The sequence below is a fragment of the Pristiophorus japonicus genome, chromosome 24, assembly GCF_044704955.1.
Source record: "Pristiophorus japonicus isolate sPriJap1 chromosome 24, sPriJap1.hap1, whole genome shotgun sequence".
In the NCBI taxonomy this organism is placed as follows: domain Eukaryota; kingdom Metazoa; phylum Chordata; class Chondrichthyes; family Pristiophoridae; genus Pristiophorus; species Pristiophorus japonicus.
The window spans coordinates 490,697-514,197 of NC_092000.1; the positions used below are offsets into that span (position 1 = coordinate 490,697).

General features: G+C 51.5%; 1 protein-coding gene across 1 annotated transcript in view; it reads left to right on the forward strand.

Moving 5' to 3' along the window:
• odad3 (outer dynein arm docking complex subunit 3) overlaps window positions 1-23,501 on the forward strand; it is an 83,941-nt gene that overhangs the window by 37,260 nt on the left and 23,180 nt on the right. Inside the window, exons 7-10 of the mRNA XM_070867092.1 lie at window positions 1,955-2,077; window positions 2,566-2,709; window positions 7,822-7,982; window positions 10,647-10,803. Coding sequence (XP_070723193.1) covers window positions 1,955-2,077; window positions 2,566-2,709; window positions 7,822-7,982; window positions 10,647-10,803 — 585 coding nt within the window. The remainder of the gene's footprint in view (window positions 1-1,954; window positions 2,078-2,565; window positions 2,710-7,821; window positions 7,983-10,646; window positions 10,804-23,501) is intronic.

Here is a 23,501-nt window from a genome sequence, read left to right on the forward strand (position 1 = left end):
CAGAATGAAAGGAATGAAGAGTTTGGGGGCGGGGTTGGGTGTAGAGCTCTGTAACCCCCACTAGATGGGGAGAGGCAAGGCCATGGGGGCTGTAAACACAAGGATGAGAATTTTAAAATTGAGTAGTTGGGAAGCAGCGAGCAATGCAGATCAGTGAGAACAGGAATATTGGATAAATGCCGTGCTGGAGGGTGGGGTACAGTAAGCAGAGTTTTGGATGTGCTGAAGCTTATGGAGAGTGGAGGCCAGCAAGGAGAGTGTGCAATAGTGGAGTCTGGAGGTGATAAGGGAATATCAATCAGGCCTTGATCGTATCACATTTAGTAGAGTAAAGAATTGAGGGGAAAAGAAGTGCCTGGCATTAAAGGGGAATATGAGCTTCACAGAAGCTTTAGAAATGGAGGGGTTGTGACAGTTCCGTTTATAGTCCGAGAACATTGTGATACAAAGAGTGTCAGTAATGAAGGCCCGAATATGGAGCCGTTGAAAGTCAGAGGTGAGAGCTGTTGGGAATTGTGTAAGTACTGGTGAGAAACTTAACAGGAGCAAAAAGTTAAACTCTGATTTACTGGGCTCCATGCAGCAATATTGGGACCCTGGCGTGTTGCGCTGGCCGGGGCCCTGGCGTGTTGCGTTGGGACCCTGGCGTGTTGCATTGGGGCCCTGGCATGTTGCGTTGGGGCCCTGGCGTGTTGCGTTGGCCGGGGCCCTGGCGTGTTGCGTTGGCCGGGGCCCTGGCGTGTTGCGTTGGGGCCCTGGCGTGTTACGTTGGCCGGGGCCCTGGCGTGTTGTGTTGGGGCCCTGGCGTGTTGCGTTGGGGCCCTGGCGTGTTGCGTTGGGGCCCTGGCATGTTGCGTTGGGGCCCTGGCGTGTTGCGTTGGCCGGGGCCCTGGCGTGTTGCGTTGGCCGGGGCCCTGGCGTGTTGCGTTGGGGCCCTGGCGCGTTGCGTTGGGGCCCTGGCGTGTTGCGTTGGGGCCCTGGCGTGTTACGTTGGCCGGGGCCCTGGCGTGTTGCGTTGGGGCCCTGGCGTGTTGCGTTGGGGCCCTGGCGTGTTGCGTTGGGGCCCTGGCGTGTTGCATTGGGGCCCTGACGTGTTGCGTTGGCCGGGGCCCTGGCGTGTTGCGTTGGCCGGGGCCCTGGCGTGTTGCGTTGGGGCCCTGGCGTGTTGCGTTGGGGCCCTGGCGTGTTGCGTTGGGGCCCTGGCGTGTTGCATTGGGGCCCTGACGTGTTGCGTTGGCCGGGGCCCTGGCGTGTTGCGTTGGCCGGGGCCCTGGCGTGTTGCGTTGGCCGGGGCCCTGGCGTGTTGCGCTGGGACCCTGGCGTGTTGCGCTGGGACCCTGGCGTGTTGCGTTGGCCGGGGCCCTGGCGTGTTGCGCTGGGACCCTGGCGTGTTGCGCTGGGACCCTGGCGTGTTGCGCTGGGACCCTGGCGTGTTGCGTTGGCCGGGGCCCTGGCGTGTTGCGCTGGGACCCTGGCGTGTTGCGCTGGGACCCTGGCGTGTTGCGTTGGCCGGGGCCCTGGCGTGTTGCGTTGGCCGGGACCCTGGCGTGTTGCGCTGGGACCCTGGCGTGTTGCGTTGGCCGGGGCCCTGGCGTGTTGCGCTGGGACCCTGGCGTGTTGTGCTGGGACCCTGGCGTGTTGCGCTGGGACCCTGGTGTGTTGCGCTGGGACCCTGGCGTGTTGTGCTGGGACCCTGGCGTGTTGCGCTGGGACCCTGGCGTGTTGCGCTGGGACCCTGGCGTGTTGCGTTGGCCGGGGCCCTGGCGTGTTGCGCTGGGACCCTGGCGTGTTGCGCTGGGACCCTGGCGTGTTGCGTTGGCCGGGGCCCTGGCGTGTTGCGCTGGGACCCTGGCGTGTTGCGCTGGGACCCTGGCAAACCACTCCAGCCACTGTATTGCGGTACCACCTTTTTGTGTTGTAACGGTTATCGGGATTTGTTGATTTCACTGACCAGGCAGAGCTCCGGCAGCACGAGGAGGTTATGCACAAGGAACGGCGGGAACGGGAAAGGGTTCTCAGTGAGTACAAGAAGCTGGCTGAAGAGAAGAGAACACAAGCAGAACGTGCAGAGAGACGGGTAAGAATCACGCAGAAGGGACTTTGATTACTTTATATATAGATACATTTATAATATGAGTGTTTGAATCCAAGCTTTCAGTGTTGAACTGGTGCATATTCCCAGCTCAGCCAGAGCACTGCTGAACTATGCTATCAACAAATCCTGCACAGTCAAGGCATCCTCACTACTCAGGAGCCATGCCTTGTGGGTTTGTGCAGTCCATAACACAGGGGTGCTGGGGGCCAAAGGTGTGCTTGGCTTCGATGCTGACTCAGTGAGGAGTGAGGATGACATGGGCAAGGTGCTGTTTGCAGCATCCCAGAATTTAAAGATCTCACCCTGGGGAGTATTGACAGTAATTGTGGCTCTGGGAAAATAGTTCCGGCCAGTCCCTATGTAGAAGTTGTATTTTGTTGCTCTTGTGAAACATCCCCAGTTTGTACCATTGGAGAACTTACCACATGTCTCTGAGCGATGGTGAGCTGTTCTTGTGCTGATTCCCACAGGCAATGCGAGCCGCTGCTCACTCCGATGAGCTGCACTTTGAGCGACCGGCAACTCAGGAAACTATGACAGAGGAAAGGGCCATCAACACATTTGAGGAATCCTTCCTGTGGATCAAAACTGTGACCGGCGTTAGTGACGTAAAGGTGAGGGCAGGAAGTGTGGCCCGAGGACTCGTGGCTCAAAAAATTGCCTGGTTACTGAGCTCTGGCTCAGGTCCAGACACTGCTCAGTCTGTGCTCGGTGTATGGGGCCCGGTGTGTGGTGTCCCGGTGTGTGTGCTGTCCGTGTGTGTGGTGTCCCGATGTGTGTGGTGTCCCGGTGTGTGTGGTGTCCCGGTGTGTGTGGTGTCCCGGTGTGTGTGGTGTCCCGATGTGTGTGGTGTCCCGGTGTGTGTGGTGTCCCGGTGTGTGTGGTGTCCCGGTGTGTGTGGTGTCCCGGTGTGTGTGGTGTCCCGGTGTGTGTGCTGTCCGTGTGTGTGCTGTCCATGTGTGTGGTGTCCGTGTGTGTGGTGTCCCAGTGTGCGGTGTCCCGGTGTTTGTAGGGCCCGGTGTGTGTGGTGTCCTGGTGTGTGGTGTACCCGGTGTTTGTAGGGCCCGGTGTGTGGTGTCCCGGTGTTTGTGGGGCCCGGTGTGTGGTGTCCTGGTGTGTGTGGGCCCGGTATGTGAGGGGCCCCGGTGTGTGAGGGGCCCCGGTGTGTGAGGGGCCCCGGTGTGTGAGGGGCCCGGTGTATGTGGGAGCTCGGTGTGTGGGGGCCTTGTGTGTGGGGGCCTTGTGTGTGGGGGCCTTGTGTGTGGGGGCCTGGTGTGTGGGGGCCTGGTGTGTGGGGGCCTGTTGTGTGGGGGCCTGTTGTGTGGGGGCCTGGTGTGTGGGGGCCTGGTGTGTGGGGGCCTGGTGTGTGGGGGCCTGGTGTGTGGGGGCCTGGTGTGTGGGGGCCTGGTGTGGGGGGCCTGGTGTGGGGGGCCTGGTGTGTGTGGGGCCTGGTGTGTGGGGGCCTGGTGTGTGGGGCCTGGTGTGTGGGGCCTGGTGTGTGGGGGCCTGGTGTGTGGGGCCTGGTGTGTGGGGCTCGGTTTGTGGAGGCCTGGTGTGTGGGGCCCGGTGTGTGGGGGCCTGGTGTGTGGGGCTTGGTGTGTGGGGCTTGGTGTGTGGGGGCCTTGTGTGTGGGGCCTTGTGTGTGGGGCCTTGTGTGTGGGGGCCTGGTGTGTGGGGCCTGGTGTGTGGGGCCTGGTGTGTGGGGCCTGGTGTGTGGGGGCCTGGTGTGTGGGGGCCTGGTGTGTGGGGGCCTGGTGTGTGGGGGTCTTGTGTGGGGGCCTGGTGTGTGGGGCTCGGTGTGGGGCCTGGTGTGTGGGGCCTGGTGTGTGGGGCCTGGTGTGTGGAGCCTGGTGTGTGGGGCCTGGTGTGTGGGGCCTGGTGTGTGGGGCTCGGTGTGTGGAGCCTGGTGTGTGGAGCCTGGTGTGTGGGGCCTGGTGTGTGGGGCTCGGTGTGTGGGGCCCGGTGTGTGGGGCCCGGTGTGTGGGGCCTGGTTTTTGGAGGCCTGGTGTGTGGGGCTCGGTGTGTGGGGCCTTGTGTGTGGGGCCTTGTGTGTGGGGCCTGGTGTGTGGGGCCTGGTGTGTGGGGCTCGGTGTGTGCTCAGTGTGTGGGGCTCGGTGTGTGTGGGGCCTGGTGTGTGGGGCCTGGTGTGTGGGGCCTGGTGTGTGGGGCCCGGTGTGTGGGGCCTGGTGTGTGGGGCTTGGTGTGTGGGGTCTGTGTGTGGGGCTTGGTGTGTGGGGCCTGGTGTGTGGGGCTTGGTGTGTGGGGCCTGGTGTGTGGGGGCCCAGTGTGTGGGGCCTGGTGTGTGGGGGCCTGGTGTGTAGGGCCTGGTGTGTAGGGCCTGGTGTGTGGGGCCCGGTGTGTGGGGCCCGGTGTGTGAGGCCCGGTGTGTGGGGCTCAGTGTGTGGAGGCCTGGTGTATGGAGGCCTGGTGTGTGGAGGCCTGGTGTGTGGGGCCTGGTGTGTGGGGCCTGGTGTGTGGGGTTCGGTGTGTGGGGCCTGGTGTGTGGGGCTCAGTGTGTGGGGCCTGGTGTGTGGAGGCCTGGTGTGTGGGGTTCGGTGTGTGGAGGCCTGGTGTGTGGGGCCTGGTGTGTGGGGCCCGGTGTGTGGGGCCTGGTGTGTGGGGCTTGGTGTGTGGGGTCTGTGTGTGGGGGCCCAGTGTGTGGGGCCCGGTGGGTGGGGGCCTGGTGTGTAGGGCCTGGTGTGTAGGGCCTGGTGTGTGGGGCCCGGTGTGTGGGGCCCGGTGTGTGAGGCCCGGTGTGTGGGGCCTGGTGTGTGAGGCTCAGTGTGTGGAGGCCTGGTGTGTGGAGGCCTGGTGTGTGGAGGCCTGGTGTGTGGAGGCCTGGTGTGTGGGGCCTGGTGTGTGGGGCCTGGTGTGTGGGGCCTGGTGTGTGGAGGCCTGGTGTGTGGGAGCCTGGTGTGTGGGGTTCGGTGTGTGGGGCTCAGTGTGTGGGGCTCAGTGTGTGGGGCCTGGTGTGTGGAGGCCTGGTGTGTGGAGGCTTGGTGTGTGGGGCCTGGTGTGTGGGGCCTGGTGTGTGGAGGCCTGGTGTGTGGGGCCTGGTGTGTGGGGGCCTGGTGTGTGGGGTTCGGTGTGTGGGGCTTGGTGTGTGGGGCCTGGTGTGTGGGGCCTGGTGTGTGGAGGCCTGGTGTGTGGGGCCTGGTGTGTGGGGGCCTGGTGTGTGGGGTTCGGTGTGTGGGGCCTGGTGTGTGGGGCTCAGTGTGTGGGGCCTGGTGTGTGGAGGCCTGGTGTGTGGGGTTCGGTGTGTGGAGGCCTGGTGTGTGGGGCCTGGTGTGTGGGGCTCGGTGTGTGGGGCTCGGTGTGAGGGGGCCTGGTGTGTGGGGGCCTGGTGTGTGGGGCCTGGTGTGTGGGGGCCTGGTGTGTGTGGGGCCTGGTGTGTGGGGCCTGGTGTGTGCTCAGTGTGTGGGGGCCTGGTGTGTGGGGCCTGGTGTGTGCTCAGTGTGTGGGGGCCTGGTGTGTGGGGGCCTGGTGTGTGCTCAGTGTGTGGGGGCCTGGTGTGTGGGGCCTGGTGTGTGCTCAGTGTGTGGGGGCCTGGTGTGTGGGGGCCTGGTGTGTGGGGCCTGGTGTGTGCTCAGTGTGTGGGGGCCTGGTGTGTGCTCAGTGTGTGGGGGCCTGGTGTGTGGGGGCCTGGTGTGTGGGGGCCTGGTGTGTGGGGCCTGGTGTGTGGGGGCCTGGTGTGTGGGGCCTGGTGTGTGCTCAGTGTGTGGGGGCCTGGTGTGTGGGGCCTGGTGTGTGCTCAGTGTGTGGGGGCCTGGTGTGTGGGGCCTGGTGTGTGCTCAGTGTGTGGGGGCCTGGTGTGTGGGGGCCTGGTGTGTGCTCAGTGTCTGGGGGCCTGGTGTGTGGGGCCTGGTGTGTGCTCAGTGTGTGGGGGCCTGGTGTGTGGGGCCTGGTGTGTGCTCAGTGTGTGGGGGCCTGGTGTGTGGGGGCCTGGTGTGTGCTCAGTGTGTGGGGGCCTGGTGTGTGGGGCCTGGTGTGTGTTCAGTGTGTGGGGGCCTGGTGTGTGGGGCCTGGTGTGTGCTCAGTGTGTGGGGGCCTGGTGTGTGGGGGCCTGGTGTGTGCTCAGTGTGTGGGGGCCTGGTGTGTGGGGCCTGGTGTGTGCTCAGTGTGTGGGGGCCTGGTGTGTGGGGCCTGGTGTGTGCTCAGTGTGTGGGGGCCTGGTGTGTGCTCAGTGTGTGGGGGCCTGGTGTGTGGGGGCCTGGTGTGTGGGGCCTGGTGTGTGGGGCCTGGTGTGTGCTCAGTGTGTGGGGCCTCCTGTGCTCGGTAGTTGAGATAAAATAAGGATCGTTCTGTGTTCAATCCCTGGACACATAAGAAATAGGAGCAGGAGTAGGCCATACGGCCCCTCGAGCCTGCTCCGCCATTTAATACGATCATGGCTGATCTGATCATTGACTCAGTTCCACTTCCCCGCCCGCTCCCCATAACCCCTTATTCCCTTCTTGGTTAAGAAACTGTCTATTTCTGTCTTAAATTTATTCAGTGTCCCAGCTTCCACAGCTCTCTGGGGCAGCGAATTCCACAGATTTACAACCTCTGTGAGAAGAAATTCCTCCTCATCTCAGTTTTAAATGGGCGGCCCCTTATTCTAAGACCATGCCCCCTAGTTCTAGTCTCCCCCATCATGGAAACATCCTCTCTGCATCCACCTTGTCAAGCTCCCTCATAATCTTATACGTTTCAATAAGATCACCTCTCATTCTTCTGAATTCCAATGAATAGAGGCCCAATCTCCTCAACCTTTCCTCATTAGTCAACCCCCTCATCCCTGGAATCAACCGAGTGAACCTTCTCTGAACTGCCTCCAAAGCAAGTATATCCTTTCGTAAATATGGAAACCAAAACTGCACGCAGTATTCCAGGTGTGGCCTCACCAATACCCTGTATAACTGTAGCAAGACTTCCCTGCTTTTATACTCCATCTCCTTCGCAATAAAGGCCAAGATACCATTGGCCTTCCTGATCACTTGCTGTACCTGCATACTATCCTTTTGTGTTTCATGCACAAGTACCCCCAGGTCCCGCTGTACTGCAGCACTTTGCAATCTTTCTCCATTTCAATAATAACTTTCTCTTTGATTTTTTCTGCCAAAGTGCATAACCTCACACTTTCCAACATTATACTCCATCTGCCAAATTTTTGCCCACTCACTTAGCCTGTCGATGTCCTTTTGCAGGTTTTTTGTATCCTCCTCACACATTGCTTTTCCTCCCATCTTTGTATTGTCAGCAAACTTGGCTACGTTACACTCAGTCCCTTCTTCCAAGTCGTTAATATAGATTGTAAATAGTTGGGGCCCCAGCACTGATCCCTGCGGCACTCCACTAGTTACTGGTTGCCAACCCGAGAATGAACCATTTATCCCGATCTCTGTTCTCTGATCGTTACCCATCTTCTATACATACTAATATATTATCCCCAACCCCGTGAACTTTTATCTTGTGCAGTAACCGGATACGACAGATTTATGTAGCTATGTGGGCAAGTGAAAACATTCTCTGAGACATCGGAAACTCGGACTCCCTTACTGCAGTAGTCTGAACCATGGAATCATAGAATAAAGAAACTGCAAACCATAAGCAGGGGATTGTTGTAGTTTGATGTTGCAGTAGAATGTGATGCGGAGTGCTTGAGTGGTGTTTGCGATGCACTTCGAAATGTGCAGGATTTTGAGGTTGTCTGGCTTCATCATGTGCCTTGCTCTCGGTTGCAGGATGTAGTGAAACGCTTTGTGATGCAGGGAGAGACCCTGAAGCATTTGAAGGAGCTGGAACTGGTGAATGAGAAACAGATGGTGCGGCTGAGGAAGGAGAAAGAGGGACTGCAGGCAGAGTATGACCATCAGAAATATTCTGGGGAAAGTAAACTCTCCAGGTACGAAGAATGTATCTGTATCCCCTGCCTGTCCACGTGTGTAGATTACAGCCCTGTTAGCAACACCCTGGGGCCCAAACTGCCCCTTTAAGAGCCATGACCATGTGCAAGTGGCGGCCAAGGGTCGGTAATGACTCTCAGCCTAGTTGGTGCGGAGTAAGGACCATTTTTTAAATTGCCCTACCTGGGTTTTGCAGCGGTAATCACTACCGGGTCACCCGTGCTCCCACCCATCGGGCACGCGCTGACCCCTCACCATCCGCCGGTGACCCCCTTTCCGTCCCGCGTATGAAATGGTCTTTGTGAGCAGATAGCCGCCACTCGGTGCCCCTGACAGCTTTCCTCGGCGGGAAGCTGTGTGCCTAGGTGTCGTGTCCGCCCTTAAAGGGGAGGGCGCACTGCCGTGGACACCATTTTATTTTATTTGTCGGCCGACTGCCAGGTCGACCCGACACTGGTGGCCACGGGTTCGGCCGGACCGATCACAGGCAGTCCGGCACCCGGTCGTGGGTTGCAGTCCGCTGGCCCGGCTGAACCCCTCCCAGGTGGCCCAGTGGGCCCAACTAAACCCAGTGCAGAGTCACAGTGGTCCTCCCCTTTAACTGAAGGGGAAGGACGTTAATGACACGTCAGCGTGGTGGCTGATAACTGAGAGGGACGACCGACCCGATCGAAGGCCACTCCGCCCCGCTCCCACCCGGAACACTGCTCCCACCCGGAACACCGCTCCCACAACACCGCTCCCACCCGGAACACCGCTCCCACCCGGAACACCGCTCCCACAACACCGCTCCCACAACACCGCTCCCACCCGGAACACCGCCCCGCTCCCCGCTCCCACCCGGAACACCGCTCCCACCCGGAACACTGCTCCCACCCGGAACACCGCTCCCACAACACCGCTCCCACCCGGAACACCGCTCCCACCCGGAACACCGCTCCCACAACACCGCTCCCACAACACCGCTCCCACCCGGAACACCGCCCCGCTCCCCGCTCCCACCCGGAACACTGCTCCCACCCGGAACACCGCTCCCACCCGGAACACCGCTCCCACAACACCGCTCCCACCGCCCCGCTCCCACCCGGAACACCGCCCTGCTCCCATCGCCCCGCTCCCACCGCCCCGCGCCCACCGCCCCACTCCCACCCGGAACACCGCCCCGCTCCCACCTGGAACACCGCCCCGCTGGGAAAAACATTTCTAAGACCTGAATTTCTGTCAGATCTCTGCCCCAAAAAACTTTTAAAAACTTTGAGTGTTCCCCGTTTGGGGTGGGGCTCAATTTCAACCCCCTATGTCTTGTCACTGAGGTACCCCCAACAGACTTTGTTCCTTGTTGCGTACGGTCTACATCACTGATGCACAACAGATTGCTAGATAACGCCCATAGATGTGTGATTCACATTCAATCCTTCTGCTATATGAAGCAGGTTGACAACATGAATCAAGCTGGGCCAGATCGGTTTAGTCTTTTCAATCCAGACACATTCAGAGTTTGAGAAGACGGTGCTGCTTTAGAGGAGGTATTTTGAGTAGATTGAGGAACTGTTCTGATGTATTACAAGGCATTGCTTGCTTCAAGTGTCGGTTTGGCTTCGTAACTAGTGCTCACACCCCTGAGATGCTGAAGTGTGTAGATAAATAGAGACACCTAGCAGTTCAAATAAATATTTGAAAATGGGAGTGTAAGTACGTGAAGCCATAAAAAAGTGCAGTAGCATTTTATGTTTTATAAATAGGGGCAGAGAGTATGATGATGAATTTGTAAAGGGCACGGTTATAAAACTGTGCACAGTTTTGGGCATGCCATTATAGAAAGTACATTAAATCCATAAAGGGAAAGGGGATGAACATTTGAAATAGAGGAAGATACAGGGTTATGGGGAGAGAGCGGGGCAATGGGATTAGTTTGGGATTGATACAGGGCTATGGGGAGAGAGCGGGGCAGTGGGATTAGTTTGGGATTGATACAGGGCTATGGGGAGAGAGCGGGGCAGTGGGATTAGTCTGGGATTGATACAGGGCTATGGGGAGAGAGCGGGGCAATGGGATTAGTTTGGGGATTGATATGGGGCTATGGGGAGAGAGCGGGGCAGTGGGATTAGTTTGGGATTGATACAGGGCTATGGGGAGAGAGCGGGGCAGTGGTTTATTTTGCACTGCTGTAGCAAAGAGCTGGTACAGATATGATGGGTGAAGATATGACGGGTGCAGATATGATGGGTGCAGATATGATGGGTACAGATATAATGGGCCAAATGGCCTCCTTTGTAAGTGTCACTGCTTCTCTCTTTCTTTCTCTTTTGCTCTTTCTTTACCTCTTCCTGTTTATTTTTTTTTGTATCTTTCTTTCTTTGTTCCCTTCTCGTTCCTCCCTTTTTTCTCTTTCCTTTATCTCTCCCTCCTTTCTCCCTTATCTTTTTTCTCATTCTTTTTCTTTCTTTTCATTTTTTTTTCTTTATGCTTTTTTCTTTCTCTTTCCTACTTTCTATGCTAACGCAAAGTGTGATGTGCCCGGTCCTGTTTCTGTGACAGGGTGTAGCTCATCCGTGTGTTCGCATTAGTATTGGATGTGGCGCTGGCATTCATACTGATCTCTCCATTTGTTCATTATTGCTTTAAATTAAATGTTTCTGCTTTCCTTGCGATTTTTAACATAGTCAGCAGAAATTGTTAACGGAGCTACAAGCTCACTTGAAGGGTGAGCAGAACCGGCGTGATAAGGTGATGGAGCACCTGGAATACCTCAACCATATCACTGTGTCCATTAAAGCTGGCGTAGAGCATATCTCCAAGAAGCTGCAACATGTGCACACTGTAAGTGACGGCCGCCAGTAATCTGTTCACTGCCAGAGTATTCAGTCCGTCAGTAATCTGATCCACTGCCAGAGTATTCAGTCCGCCAGTAATCTGATCCACTGCCAGAGTATTCAGTCCGCCAGTAATCTGATCCACTGCCAGAGTATTCAGTCCGTCAGTAATCTGATCCACTGCCAGAGTATTCAGTCCGTCAGTAATCTGTTCACTGCCAGAGTATTCAGTCCGTCAGTAATCTGATCCACTGCCAGAGTATTCAGTCTGTCAGTAATCTGATCCACTGCCAGAGTATTCAATCCGTCAGCAATCTGATCCACTGCCAGAGTATTCAGTCCGTCAGTAATCTGATCCACTGCCAGAGTATTCAGTCTGTCAGTAATCTGATCCACTGCCAGAGTATTCAATCCGTCAGCAATCTGATCCACTGCCAGAGTATTCAGTCCGTCAGTAATCTGATCCACTGCCAGAGTATTCAATCCGTCAGTAATCTGATCCACTGCCAGAGTATTCAGTCCGTCTGTAATCTGATCCACTGCCAGAGTATTTAGTATGTCAGCAATCTGTTCACTGCCAGAGTATTAAGTCCGTCAGTAATCTGTTCACTGCCAGAGTATTCAGTCCGTCAGTAATCTGATCCACTGCCAGAGTATTCAGTCCGCCAGTAATCTGATCCACTGCCAGAGTATTCAGTCCGCCAGTAATCTGATCCACTGCCAGAGTATTCAGTCCGTCAGTAATCTGATCCACTGCCAGAGTATTCAGTCCGTCAGTAATCTGTTCACTGCCAGAGTATTCAGTCCGTCAGTAATCTGATCCACTGCCAGAGTATTCAGTCCGTCAGTAATCTGATCCACTGCCAGAGTATTCAATCCGTCAGCAATCTGATCCACTGCCAGAGTATTCAGTCCGTCAGTAATCTGATCCACTGCCAGAGTATTCAATCCGTCAGTAATCTGATCCACTGCCAGAGTATTCAGTCCGTCAGTAATCAGATCCACTGCCAGAGTATTCAGTCCGTCAGCAATCTGATCCACTGCCAGAGTATTCAGTCCGTCAGTCATCTGATCCACTGCCAGAGTATTCAGTCCGTCAGTAATCTGATCCACTGCCAGAGTATTCAGTCCGTCAGCAATCTGATCCACTGCCAGAGTATTCAGTCCGTCAGTAATCTGATCCACTGCCAGAGTATTTAGTATGTCAGCAATCTGTTCACTGCCAGAGTATTAAGTCTGTCAGTAATCTGTTCACTGCCAGAGTATTCAGTCCGTCAGTAATCTGATCCACTGCCAGAGTATTCAGTCCGTCAGTAATCTGTTCACTGCCAGAGTATTCAGTCCGTCAGTAATCTGATCCACTGCCAGAGTATTCACTCCATCAGCAATCTGATCACTGCCAGAGTATTCAGTCTGTCAGTAATCTGATCCACTGCCAGAGTATTCAGTCCGTCAGTAATCTGATCCACTGCCAGAGTATTCAGTCCGTCAGCAATCTGATCCACTGCCAGAGTATTCAGTCCGTCAGTAATCTGATCCACTGCCAGAGTATTCAGTCAGTCAGTAATCTGATCCACTGGCAGAGTATTCATTCCGTCAGTAATCTGATCCACTGCCAGAGTATTCAGTCCGTCAGTAATCTGATCCACTGCCAGAGTATCCAGTCCGTCAGTAATCTGATCCACTGCCAGAGTATTCAATCCGTCAGTCACCTGTTCACTGCCAGAGTATTCAATCCGTCAGTAATCTGATCACTGCCAGAGTATTCAGTCTGTCAGTAATCTGATCCACTGCCAGAGTATTCAATCCGTCAGTTATCTGTTCACTGCCAGAGTATTCAATCCGTCAGTAATCTGATCACTGCCAGAGTATTCAGTCTGTCAGTCATCTGTTCACTGCCAGAGTATTCAGTCTGTCAGTCATCTGTATACTGCCAGAGTATTCAGTCTGTCAGTCGTCTGTCCACTGCCAGAGTATTCAGTCCGTCAGTAATCTGATCCACTGCCAGAGTATTCAGTCCGTCAGTAATCTGTTCACTGCCAGAGTATTCAGTCTGTCAGTAATCTGATCCAATGCCAGAGTATTCAGTCCGTCAGTAATCTGTTCACTGCCAGAGTATTCAGTCTGTCAGTAATCTGTTCACTGCCAGAGTATTCAGTCAGTCAGTAATCCGATCCACTGCCAGAGTATTCAGTCTGTCAGTAAGATGATTCACTGCCAGAGTATTCAGTCCATCAGTAATCTGTTCATTGCCAGAGTATTCAGTCTGTCAGTAATCTGTTCACGGCCAGAGTATTCAATCCGTCAGTAATCCGATCCACTGCCAGAGTATTCAGTCCGTCAATAATCCGATCCACTGCCAGAGTATTCAGTCCGTCAGTAATCTGATCCACTGCCAGAGTATTCAATTCGTCAGTAATCTGTTCACTGCCAGAGTATTCAGTCCGTCAGTAATCTGATCCACTGCCAGAGTATTCAGTCCGTCAGTAATCTGTTCACTGCCAGAGTATTCAGATTGTCAGTAATCTGTTCACTGCCAGAGTATTCAGTCTGTCAGTAATCCGATCCACTGCCAGAGTATTCAGTCCGTCAGTAATCTGATCCACTGCCAGAGTATTCAATCTGTCAGTAATCTGATCCACTGCCACAGTATTCAATCTGTCAGTAATCTGATCCACTGCCAGAGTATTCAGTCTGTCAGTAATCTGATCCACTGCCAGAGTATTCAGTCCATCAGTAATCTGATCCACTGCCAGAGTATTCAGTCTGTCAGTAATCTGTTCACTGCCAGAGTATTCAGTCCATCAGTAATCTGATCACTGCCAGAGTATTCAGTCCGTCAGTAATCTGATCCACTGCCAGAGTATTCAGTCCGTCAGTAATCTGATCCACTGCCAGAGTATTCAGTCTGTCAGTCATCTGTCCACTGCCAGAGTATTCAGTCTGTCAGTCATCTGTTCACTGCCAGAGTATTCAGTCCGTCAGTAATCTGATCCACTGCCAGAGTATTCAGTCTGTCAGTCATCTGTCCACTGCCAGAGTATTCAGTCCGTCAGTAATCTGATCCACTGCCAGAATTCAATCCGTCAGTAATCTGTTCACTGCCCGAGTATTCAATCCGTCAGTAATCCGATCACTGCCAGAGTATTCAGTCTGTCAGTCATCTGTTCACTGCCAGAGTATTCAGTCCGTCAGTAATCTGATCCACTGCCAGAGTATTCAATCTGTCAGTAATCTGATCCACTGCCAGAGTATTCAGTCCGTCAGTAATCTGTTCACTGCCAGTGTATTTAGTCCGTCAGTAATCTGATCCACTGCCAGAGTATTCAGTCCATCAGTAATCTGTTCACTGCCAGAGTATTCAGTCTCTCAGTAATCTGATCCACTGCCAGAGTATTCAATCTGTCAGTAATCTGATCCACTGCCAGAGTATTCAGTCCGTCAGTAATCTGTTCACTGCCAGTGTATTTAGTCTGTCAGTAATCTGATCCACTGCCAGAGTATTCAGTCTGTCAGTAATCTGATCCACTGCCAGAGTATTCAGTCCATCAGTAATCTGTTCACTACCAGAGTATTCAGTCTGTCAGTAATCTGTTCACTGCCAGAGTATTCAATCCGTCAGTAATCCGATCCACTGCCAGATTATTCAGTCCGTCAGTAATCCGATCCACTGCCAGAGTATTCAGTCCGTCAGTAATCTGATCCACTGCCAGAGTATTCAGTCTGTCAGTAATCTGATCCACTGCCAGAGTATTCAGTCTGTCAGTAATCTGATCCACTGCCAGAGTATTCAGTCCATCAGGAATCTGATCCACTGCCAGAGTATTCAGTCAGTCAGTAATCTGATCCACTGCCAGAGTATTCAGTCTGTCAGTAATCTGTTCACTGCCAGAGTATTCAGTCCGTCAGTAATCTGATCCACTGAAAGAGCGTTCAGTCCATCAATAATCTGTTCACTGCCAGAGTAATCAGTCTGTCAGTAATCTGTTCACTGCCAGAGTATTCAGTCCGTCAGTAATCTGATCCACTGCCAGAGTATTCAGTCCGTCAGTAATCTGTTCACTGCCAGAGTATTCAGTCTGTCAGTAATCTGATCCACTGCCAGAGTATTCAGTCCATCAGTAATTGGATCCACTGCCAGAATATTCAGTCTGTCAGTAATCTGATCCACTGCCAGAGTATTCAGTCTGTCAGTCATCTGTCCACTGCCAGAGTATTCAGTCCGTCAGTAATCTGATCCACTGCCAGAATTCAATCCGTCAGTAATCTGTTCACTGCCCGAGTATTCAATCCGTCAGTAATCCGATCACTGCCAGAGTATTCAGTCTGTCAGTCATCTGTTCACTGCCAGAGTATTCAGTCCGTCACTAATCTGATCCACTGCCAGAGTATTCAATCTGTCAGTAATCTGATCCACTGCCAGAGTATTCAGTCCATCAGTAATCTGTTCACTGCCAGAGTATTCAGTCTCTCAGTAATCTGATCCACTGCCAGAGTATTCAATCTGTCAGTAATCTGATCCACTGCCAGAGTATTCAGTCCGTCAGTAATCTGTTCACTGCCAGTGTATTTAGTCCGTCAGTAATCTGATCCACTGCCAGAGTATTCAGTCTGTCAGTAATCTGATCCACTGCCAGAGTATTCAGTCCGTCAGTAATCTGATCCACTGCCAGAGTATTCAGTCCGTCAATAATCTGTTCACTACCAGAGTATTCAGTCTGTCAGTAATCTGTTCACTGCCAGAGTATTCAGTCCGTCAGTAATCCGATCCACTGCCAGATTATTCAGTCCGTCAGTAATCCGATCCACTGCCAGAGTATTCAGTCCGTCAGTAATCTGATCCACTGCCAGAGTATTCAGTCTGTCAGTAATCTGATCCACTGCCAGAGTATTCAGTCTGTCAGTAATCTGATCCACTGCCAGAGTATTCAGTCCATCAGGAATCTGATCCACTGCCAGAGTATTCAGTCAGTCAGTAATCTGATCCACTGCCAGAGTATTCAGTCTGTCAGTAATCTGTTCACTGCCAGAGTATTCAGTCAGTCAGTAATCTGATCCACTGCCAGAGTATTCAGTCCGTCAGTAATCTGATCCACTGCCAGAATATTCAATCCGTCAGTCATCTGTTCGCTGCCAGAGTATTCAGTCCGTCAGTAATCTGATCCACTGCCAGAGTATTCAGTCTGTCAGTCATCTGTCCACTGCCAGAGTATTCAGTCCGTCAGTCATCTGTTCACTGCCAGAGTATTCAGTCCGTCAGTCATCTGTTCACTGCCAGAGTATTCAGTCCGTCAGTAATCTGATCCACTGCCAGAGTATTCAGTCTGTCAGTCATCTGTCCACTGCCAGAGTATTCAGTCCGTCAGTAATCTGATCCACTGCCAGAATTCAATCCGTCAGTAATCTGTTCACTGCCCGAGTATTCAATCCGTCAGTAATCCGATCACTGCCAGAGTATTCAGTCTGTCAGTCATCTGTTCACTGCCAGAGTATTCAATCCGTCAGTAATCTGATCCACTGCCAGAGTATTCAGTCTGCCAGTAATCTGATCCACTGCCAGAGTATTCAATCGGTCAGTCATCTGTTCACTGCCAGAGTATTCAGTCCGTCAGTAATCTGATCCACTGGCAGAGTATTCAGTCCGTCAGTAATCTGATCCACTGCCAGAGTATTCAGTCTGTCAATAATCTGATCCACTGCCAGAGTATTCAGTCTGTCAGTAATCTGATCCACTGCCAGAGTATTCAGTCTGTCAGTAATCTGATCCACTGCCAGAGTATTCAGTCCGTCAGTCATCTGTTCACTGCCAGAGTATTCAGTCCGTCAGTAATCTGATCCACTGCCAGAGTATTCAGTCTGTCAGTCATCTGTCCATCAGTAATCTGATCCACTGCCAGAGTATTCAGTCCGTCAGTCATCTGTTCACTGCCAGAGTATTCAGTCCGTCAGTCATCTGTTCACTGCCAGAGTATTCAGTCCGTCAGTAATCTGATCCACTGCCAGAGTATTCAGTCCATCAGTAATCTGATCCACTGCCAGAGTATTCAGTCCATCAGTAATCTGATCCACTGCCAGAGTATTCAGTACATCAGCAATCTGTTCACTGCCAGAGTATTCAGTCCGTCAGTCATCTGTTCACTGCCAGAGTATTCAGTCCGTCAGTAATCTGATCCACTGCCAGAGTATTCAGTCCGTCAGTAATCTGTTCACTGCCAGAGTATTCAGTCTGGCAGTAATCTGATCCACTGCCAGAGTATTCAGTCCATCAGTAATTGGATCCACTGCCAGAATATTCAGTCTGTCAGTAATCTGATCCACTGCCAGAGTATTCAGTCCGTCAGTAATCTGTTCACAGCCAGAGTATTCAGTCCGTCAGTAATCTGTTCACTGCCAGATGATTCAGTCTGTCAGTAATCTGATCCACTGCCAGAGTATTCATTCCATCAGTAATCTGATCACTGCCAGAGTATTCAGTCTGTCAGTAATCTGATCCACTGCCAGAGTATTCAGTTCATCAGTAATCTGTTCACTGCCAGAGTATTCAGTCTGTCAGTAATCTGTTCACTGCCAGAGTATTCCGTCCGTCAGTAGTCCGATCCACTGCCAGAGTATTCAGTCCGTCAGTAATCTGATCCACTGCCACAGTATTCAATCTGTCAGTAATCTGGTCCACTGCCAGAGTATTCAGTCCGTCAGTAATCTGATACACTGCCAGAGTATTCAGTCTGTCAGTAATCTGATCCACTGCCAGAGTATTCAGCCCATCAGTAATCTGATCCACTGCCAGAGTATTCAATCCGTCAGTAATCTGATCCACTGCCAGAGTATTCAGTCTGCCAGTAATCTGATCCACTGCCAGAGTATTCAATCGGTCAGTCATCTGTTCACTGCCAGAGTATTCAGTCCGTCAGTAATCTGATCCACTGGCAGAGTATTCAGTCCGTCAGTAATCTGATCCACTGCCAGAGTATTCAGTCTGTCAATAATCTGATCCACTGCCAGAGTATTCAGTCTGTCAGTAATCTGATCCACTGCCAGAGTATTCAGTCTGTCAGTAATCTGATCCACTGCCAGAGTATTCAGTCCGTCAGTCATCTGTTCACTGCCAGAGTATTCAGTCCGTCAGTAATCTGATCCACTGCCAGAGTATTCAGTCTGTCAGTCATCTGTCCATCAGTAATCTGATCCACTGCCAGAGTATTCAGTCCGTCAGTCATCTGTTCACTGCCAGAGTATTCAGTCCGTCAGTCATCTGTTCACTGCCAGAGTATTCAGTCCGTCAGTAATTTGATCCACTGCCAGAGTATTCAGTCCATCAGTAATCTGATCCACTGCCAGAGTATTCAGTCCATCAGTAATCTGATCCACTGCCAGAGTATTCAGTACATCAGCAATCTGTTCACTGCCAGAGTATTCAGTCCGTCAGTCATCTGTTCACTGCCAGAGTATTCAGTCCGTCAGTAATCTGATCCACTGCCAGATTAATCAGCCCATCAGTAATCTGATCCACTGCCAGAGTATTCAGTCAGTCAGTAATCTGTTCACTGCCAGAGTATTCAGTCTGTCAGTAATCTGTTCACGGCCAGAGTATTCAGTCCGTCAGTAATCTGATCCACTGCCAGAGTATTCAATCCGTCAGTCATCTGTTCGCTGCCAGAGTATTCAGGGCGTCAGTAATCTGATCCACTGCCAGAGTATTCAGTCCGTCAGTCATCTGTTCGCTGCCAGAGTATTCAGTCCATCAGCAATCTGATCCACTGCCAGAGTATCCAGTCTGTCAGTAATTTGTTCACTGCCAGAGTATTCATTCCGTCAGTCATCTGTTCACTGCCAGAGTATTTAGTCCGTCAGTAATCCGATCCACTGCCAGAGTTTTGAGTCCGTCAGTCATCTGTTCACTGCCAGAGTATTCAGTCTGTCAGTAATCTGTTCACTGCCAGAGTATTCAGTCTGTCAGTAATCTGATCCACTGCCAGAGTATTCAGTCTGTCAGTAATCTGTTCACTGCCAGAGTATTCAGTCCGTCAGTAATCTGATCCACTGCCAGAGTATTCAGTCCATCAGAAATCTGATCCACTGCCAGAGTATTCAGTCCGTCAGTAATCTGATCCGCTGCCAGAGTATTCAGTCCATCAGTAATCTGGTCCACTGCCAGAGTAGTCAGTCCGTCAGTAATCTGATACACTGCCAGAGTATTCAGTCTGTCAGTAATCTGATCCACTGCCAGAGTATTCAGCCCATCAGTAATCTGATCCACTGCCAGAGTATTCAATCCGTCAGTAATCTGATCCACTGCCAGAGTATTCAGTCTGCCAGTAATCTGATCCACTGCCAGAGTATTCAATCGGTCAGTCATCTGTTCACTGCCAGAGTATTCAGTCCGTCAGTAATCTGATCCACTGGCAGAGTATTCAGTCCGTCAGTAATCTGATCCACTGCCAGAGTATTCAGTCTGTCAATAATCTGATCCACTGCCAGAGTATTCAGTCTGTCAGTAATCTGATCCACTGCCAGAGTATTCAGTCTGTCAGTAATCTGATCCACTGCCAGAGTATTCAGTCCGCCAGTCATCTGTTCACTGCCAGAGTATTCAGTCTGTCAGTAATCTGATCCACTGCCAGAGTATTCAGTCTGTCAGTAATCTGATCCACTGCCAGAGTATTCAGTCTGTCAGTAATCTGATCCACTGCCAGGGTATTCAGTCCGTCAATAATCTGATCCACTGCCAGAGTATTCAGCCTGTCAGTAATCTGATCACTGCCAGAGTATTCAGTCCATCAGTAATCTGATCCACTGCCAGAGTATTCAATCCGTCAGTCATCTGTTCACTGCCAGAGTATTCAGTCTGTCAGTAATCTGATCCACTGCCAGAGTATTCATTCCGTCAGTCATCTGTCCACTGCCAGAGTATTCATTCCGTCAGTAATCTGATCCACTGCCAGAGTATTCAATCCGTCAGTCATCTGTTCACTGCCAGAGTATTCAGTCCGTCAGTAATCTGATCCACTGCCAGAGTATTCAGTCTGTCAGTAATCTGATCACTGCCAGAGTATTCAGTCTGTCAGTAATCTGATCCACTGCCAGAGTATTCATTCCGTCAGTAATCTGATCCACTGCCAGAGTATTCATTCCGTCAGTAATCTGATCCACTGCCAGAGTATTCAATCCGTCAGTCATCTGTTCACTGCCAGAGTATTCAGTCCGTCAGTAATCTGATCCACTGCCAGAGTATTCAGTCTGTCAGTAATCTGATCACTGCCAGAGTATTCAGTCTGTCAGTAATCCGATCCACTGCCAGAGTATTCAGTCTGTCAGTAATCTGATCACTGCCAGAGTATTCAGTCCATCAGGAATCTGATCCACTGCCAGAGTATTCAGTCAGTCAGTAATCTGATCCACTGCCAGAGTATTCAGTCTGTCAGTAATCTGTTCACTGCCAGAGTATTCAGTCCGTCAGTAATCTGATCCACTGAAAGAGCGTTCAGTCCATCAATAATCTGTTCACTGCCAGAGTAATCAGTCTGTCAGTAATCTGTTCACTGCCAGAGTATTCAGTCCGTCAGTAATCTGATCCACTGCCAGAGTATTCAGTCCGTCAGTAATCTGTTCACTGCCAGAGTATTCAGTCTGGCAGTAATCTGATCCACTGCCAGAGTATTCAGTCCATCAGTAATTGGATCCACTGCCAGAATATTCAGTCTGTCAGTAATCTGATCCACTGCCAGAGTATTCAGTCCGTCAGTAATCTGATCCACTGCCAGAGTATTCAGTCCGTCAGTAATCTGTTCACTGCCAGAATATTCAGTCTGTCAGTAATCTGATCCACTGCCAGAGTATTCAGTCCGTCAGTAATCTGTTCACAGCCAGAGTATTCAGTCCGTCAGTAATCTGTTCACTGCCAGATGATTCAGTCTGTCAGTAATCTGATCCACTGCCAGAGTATTCATTCCATCAGTAATCTGATCACTGCCAGAGTATTCAGTCTGTCAGTAATCTGATCCACTGCCAGAGTATTCAGTTCATCAGTAATCTGTTCACTGCCAGAGTATTCAGTCTGTCAGTAATCTGTTCACTGCCAGAGTATTCCGTCCGTCAGTAGTCCGATCCACTGCCAGAGTATTCAGTCCGTCAGTAATCTGATCCACTGCCACAGTATTCAATCTGTCAGTAATCTGGTCCACTGCCAGAGTATTCAGTCCGTCAGTAATCTGATACACTGCCAGAGTATTCAGTCTGTCAGTAATCTGATCCACTGCCAGAGTATTCAGCCCATCAGTAATCTGATCCACTGCCAGAGTATTCAATCCGTCAGTAATCTGATCCACTGCCAGAGTATTCAGTCTGCCAGTAATCTGATCCACTGCCAGAGTATTCAATCGGTCAGTCATCTGTTCACTGCCAGAGTATTCAGTCCGTCAGTAATCTGATCCACTGGCAGAGTATTCAGTCCGTCAGTAATCTGATCCACTGCCAGAGTATTCAGTCTGTCAATAATCTGATCCACTGCCAGAGTATTCAGTCTGTCAGTAATCTGATCCACTGCCAGAGTATTCAGTCTGTCAGTAATCTGATCCACTGCCAGAGTATTCAGTCCGTCAGTCATCTGTTCACTGCCAGAGTATTCAGTCCGTCAGTAATCTGATCCACTGCCAGAGTATTCAGTCTGTCAGTCATCTGTCCATCAGTAATCTGATCCACTGCCAGAGTATTCAGTCCGTCAGTCATCTGTTCACTGCCAGAGTATTCAGTCCGTCAGTCATCTGTTCACTGCCAGAGTATTCAGTCCGTCAGTAATCTGATCCACTGCCAGAGTATTCAGTCCATCAGTAATCTGATCCACTGCCAGAGTATTCAGTCCATCAGTAATCTGATCCACTGCCAGAGTATTCAGTACATCAGCAATCTGTTCACTGCCAGAGTATTCAGTCCGTCAGTCATCTGTTCACTGCCAGAGTATTCAGTCCGTCAGTAATCTGATCCACTGCCAGATTAATCAGCCCATCAGTAATCTGATCCACTGCCAGAGTATTCAGTCAGTCAGTAATCTGTTCACTGCCAGAGTATTCAGTCTGTCAGTAATCTGTTCACGGCCAGAGTATTCAGTCCGTCAGTAATCTGATCCACTGCCAGAGTATTCAATCCGTCAGTCATCTGTTCGCTGCCAGAGTATTCAGGGCGTCAGTAATCTGATCCACTGCCAGAGTATTCAGTCCGTCAGTCATCTGTTCGCTGCCAGAGTATTCAGTCCATCAGCAATCTGATCCACTGCCAGAGTATCCAGTCTGTCAGTAATTTGTTCACTGCCAGAGTATTCATTCCGTCAGTCATCTGTTCACTGCCAGAGTATTTAGTCCGTCAGTAATCCGATCCACTGCCAGAGTTTTGAGTCCGTCAGTCATCTGTTCACTGCCAGAGTATTCAGTCTGTCAGTAATCTGTTCACTGCCAGAGTATTCAGTCTGTCAGTAATCTGATCCACTGCCAGAGTATTCAGTCTGTCAGTAATCTGTTCACTGCCAGAGTATTCAGTCCGTCAGTAATCTGATCCACTGCCAGAGTATTCAGTCCATCAGAAATCTGATCCACTGCCAGAGTATTCAGTCCGTCAGTAATCTGATCCGCTGCCAGAGTATTCAGTCCATCAGTAATCTGGTCCACTGCCAGAGTAGTCAGTCCGTCAGTAATCTGATACACTGCCAGAGTATTCAGTCTGTCAGTAATCTGATCCACTGCCAGAGTATTCAGCCCATCAGTAATCTGATCCACTGCCAGAGTATTCAATCCGTCAGTAATCTGATCCACTGCCAGAGTATTCAGTCTGCCAGTAATCTGATCCACTGCCAGAGTATTCAATCGGTCAGTCATCTGTTCACTGCCAGAGTATTCAGTCCGTCAGTAATCTGATCCACTGGCAGAGTATTCAGTCCGTCAGTAATCTGATCCACTGCCAGAGTATTCAGTCTGTCAATAATCTGATCCACTGCCAGAGTATTCAGTCTGTCAGTAATCTGATCCACTGCCAGAGTATTCAGTCTGTCAGTAATCTGATCCACTGCCAGAGTATTCAGTCCGCCAGTCATCTGTTCACTGCCAGAGTATTCAGTCTGTCAGTAATCTGATCCACTGCCAGAGTATTCAGTCTGTCAGTAATCTGATCCACTGCCAGAGTATTCAGTCTGTCAGTAATCTGATCCACTGCCAGGGTATTCAGTCCGTCAATAATCTGATCCACTGCCAGAGTATTCAGCCTGTCAGTAATCTGATCACTGCCAGAGTATTCAGTCCATCAGTAATCTGATCCACTGCCAGAGTATTCAATCCGTCAGTCATCTGTTCACTGCCAGAGTATTCAGTCTGTCAGTAATCTGATCCACTGCCAGAGTATTCATTCCGTCAGTCATCTGTCCACTGCCAGAGTATTCATTCCGTCAGTAATCTGATCCACTGCCAGAGTATTCAATCCGTCAGTCATCTGTTCACTGCCAGAGTATTCAGTCCGTCAGTAATCTGATCCACTGCCAGAGTATTCAGTCTGTCAGTAATCTGATCACTGCCAGAGTATTCAGTCTGTCAGTAATCTGATCCACTGCCAGAGTATTCATTCCGTCAGTAATCTGATCCACTGCCAGAGTATTCATTCCGTCAGTAATCTGATCCACTGCCAGAGTATTCAATCCGTCAGTCATCTGTTCACTGCCAGAGTATT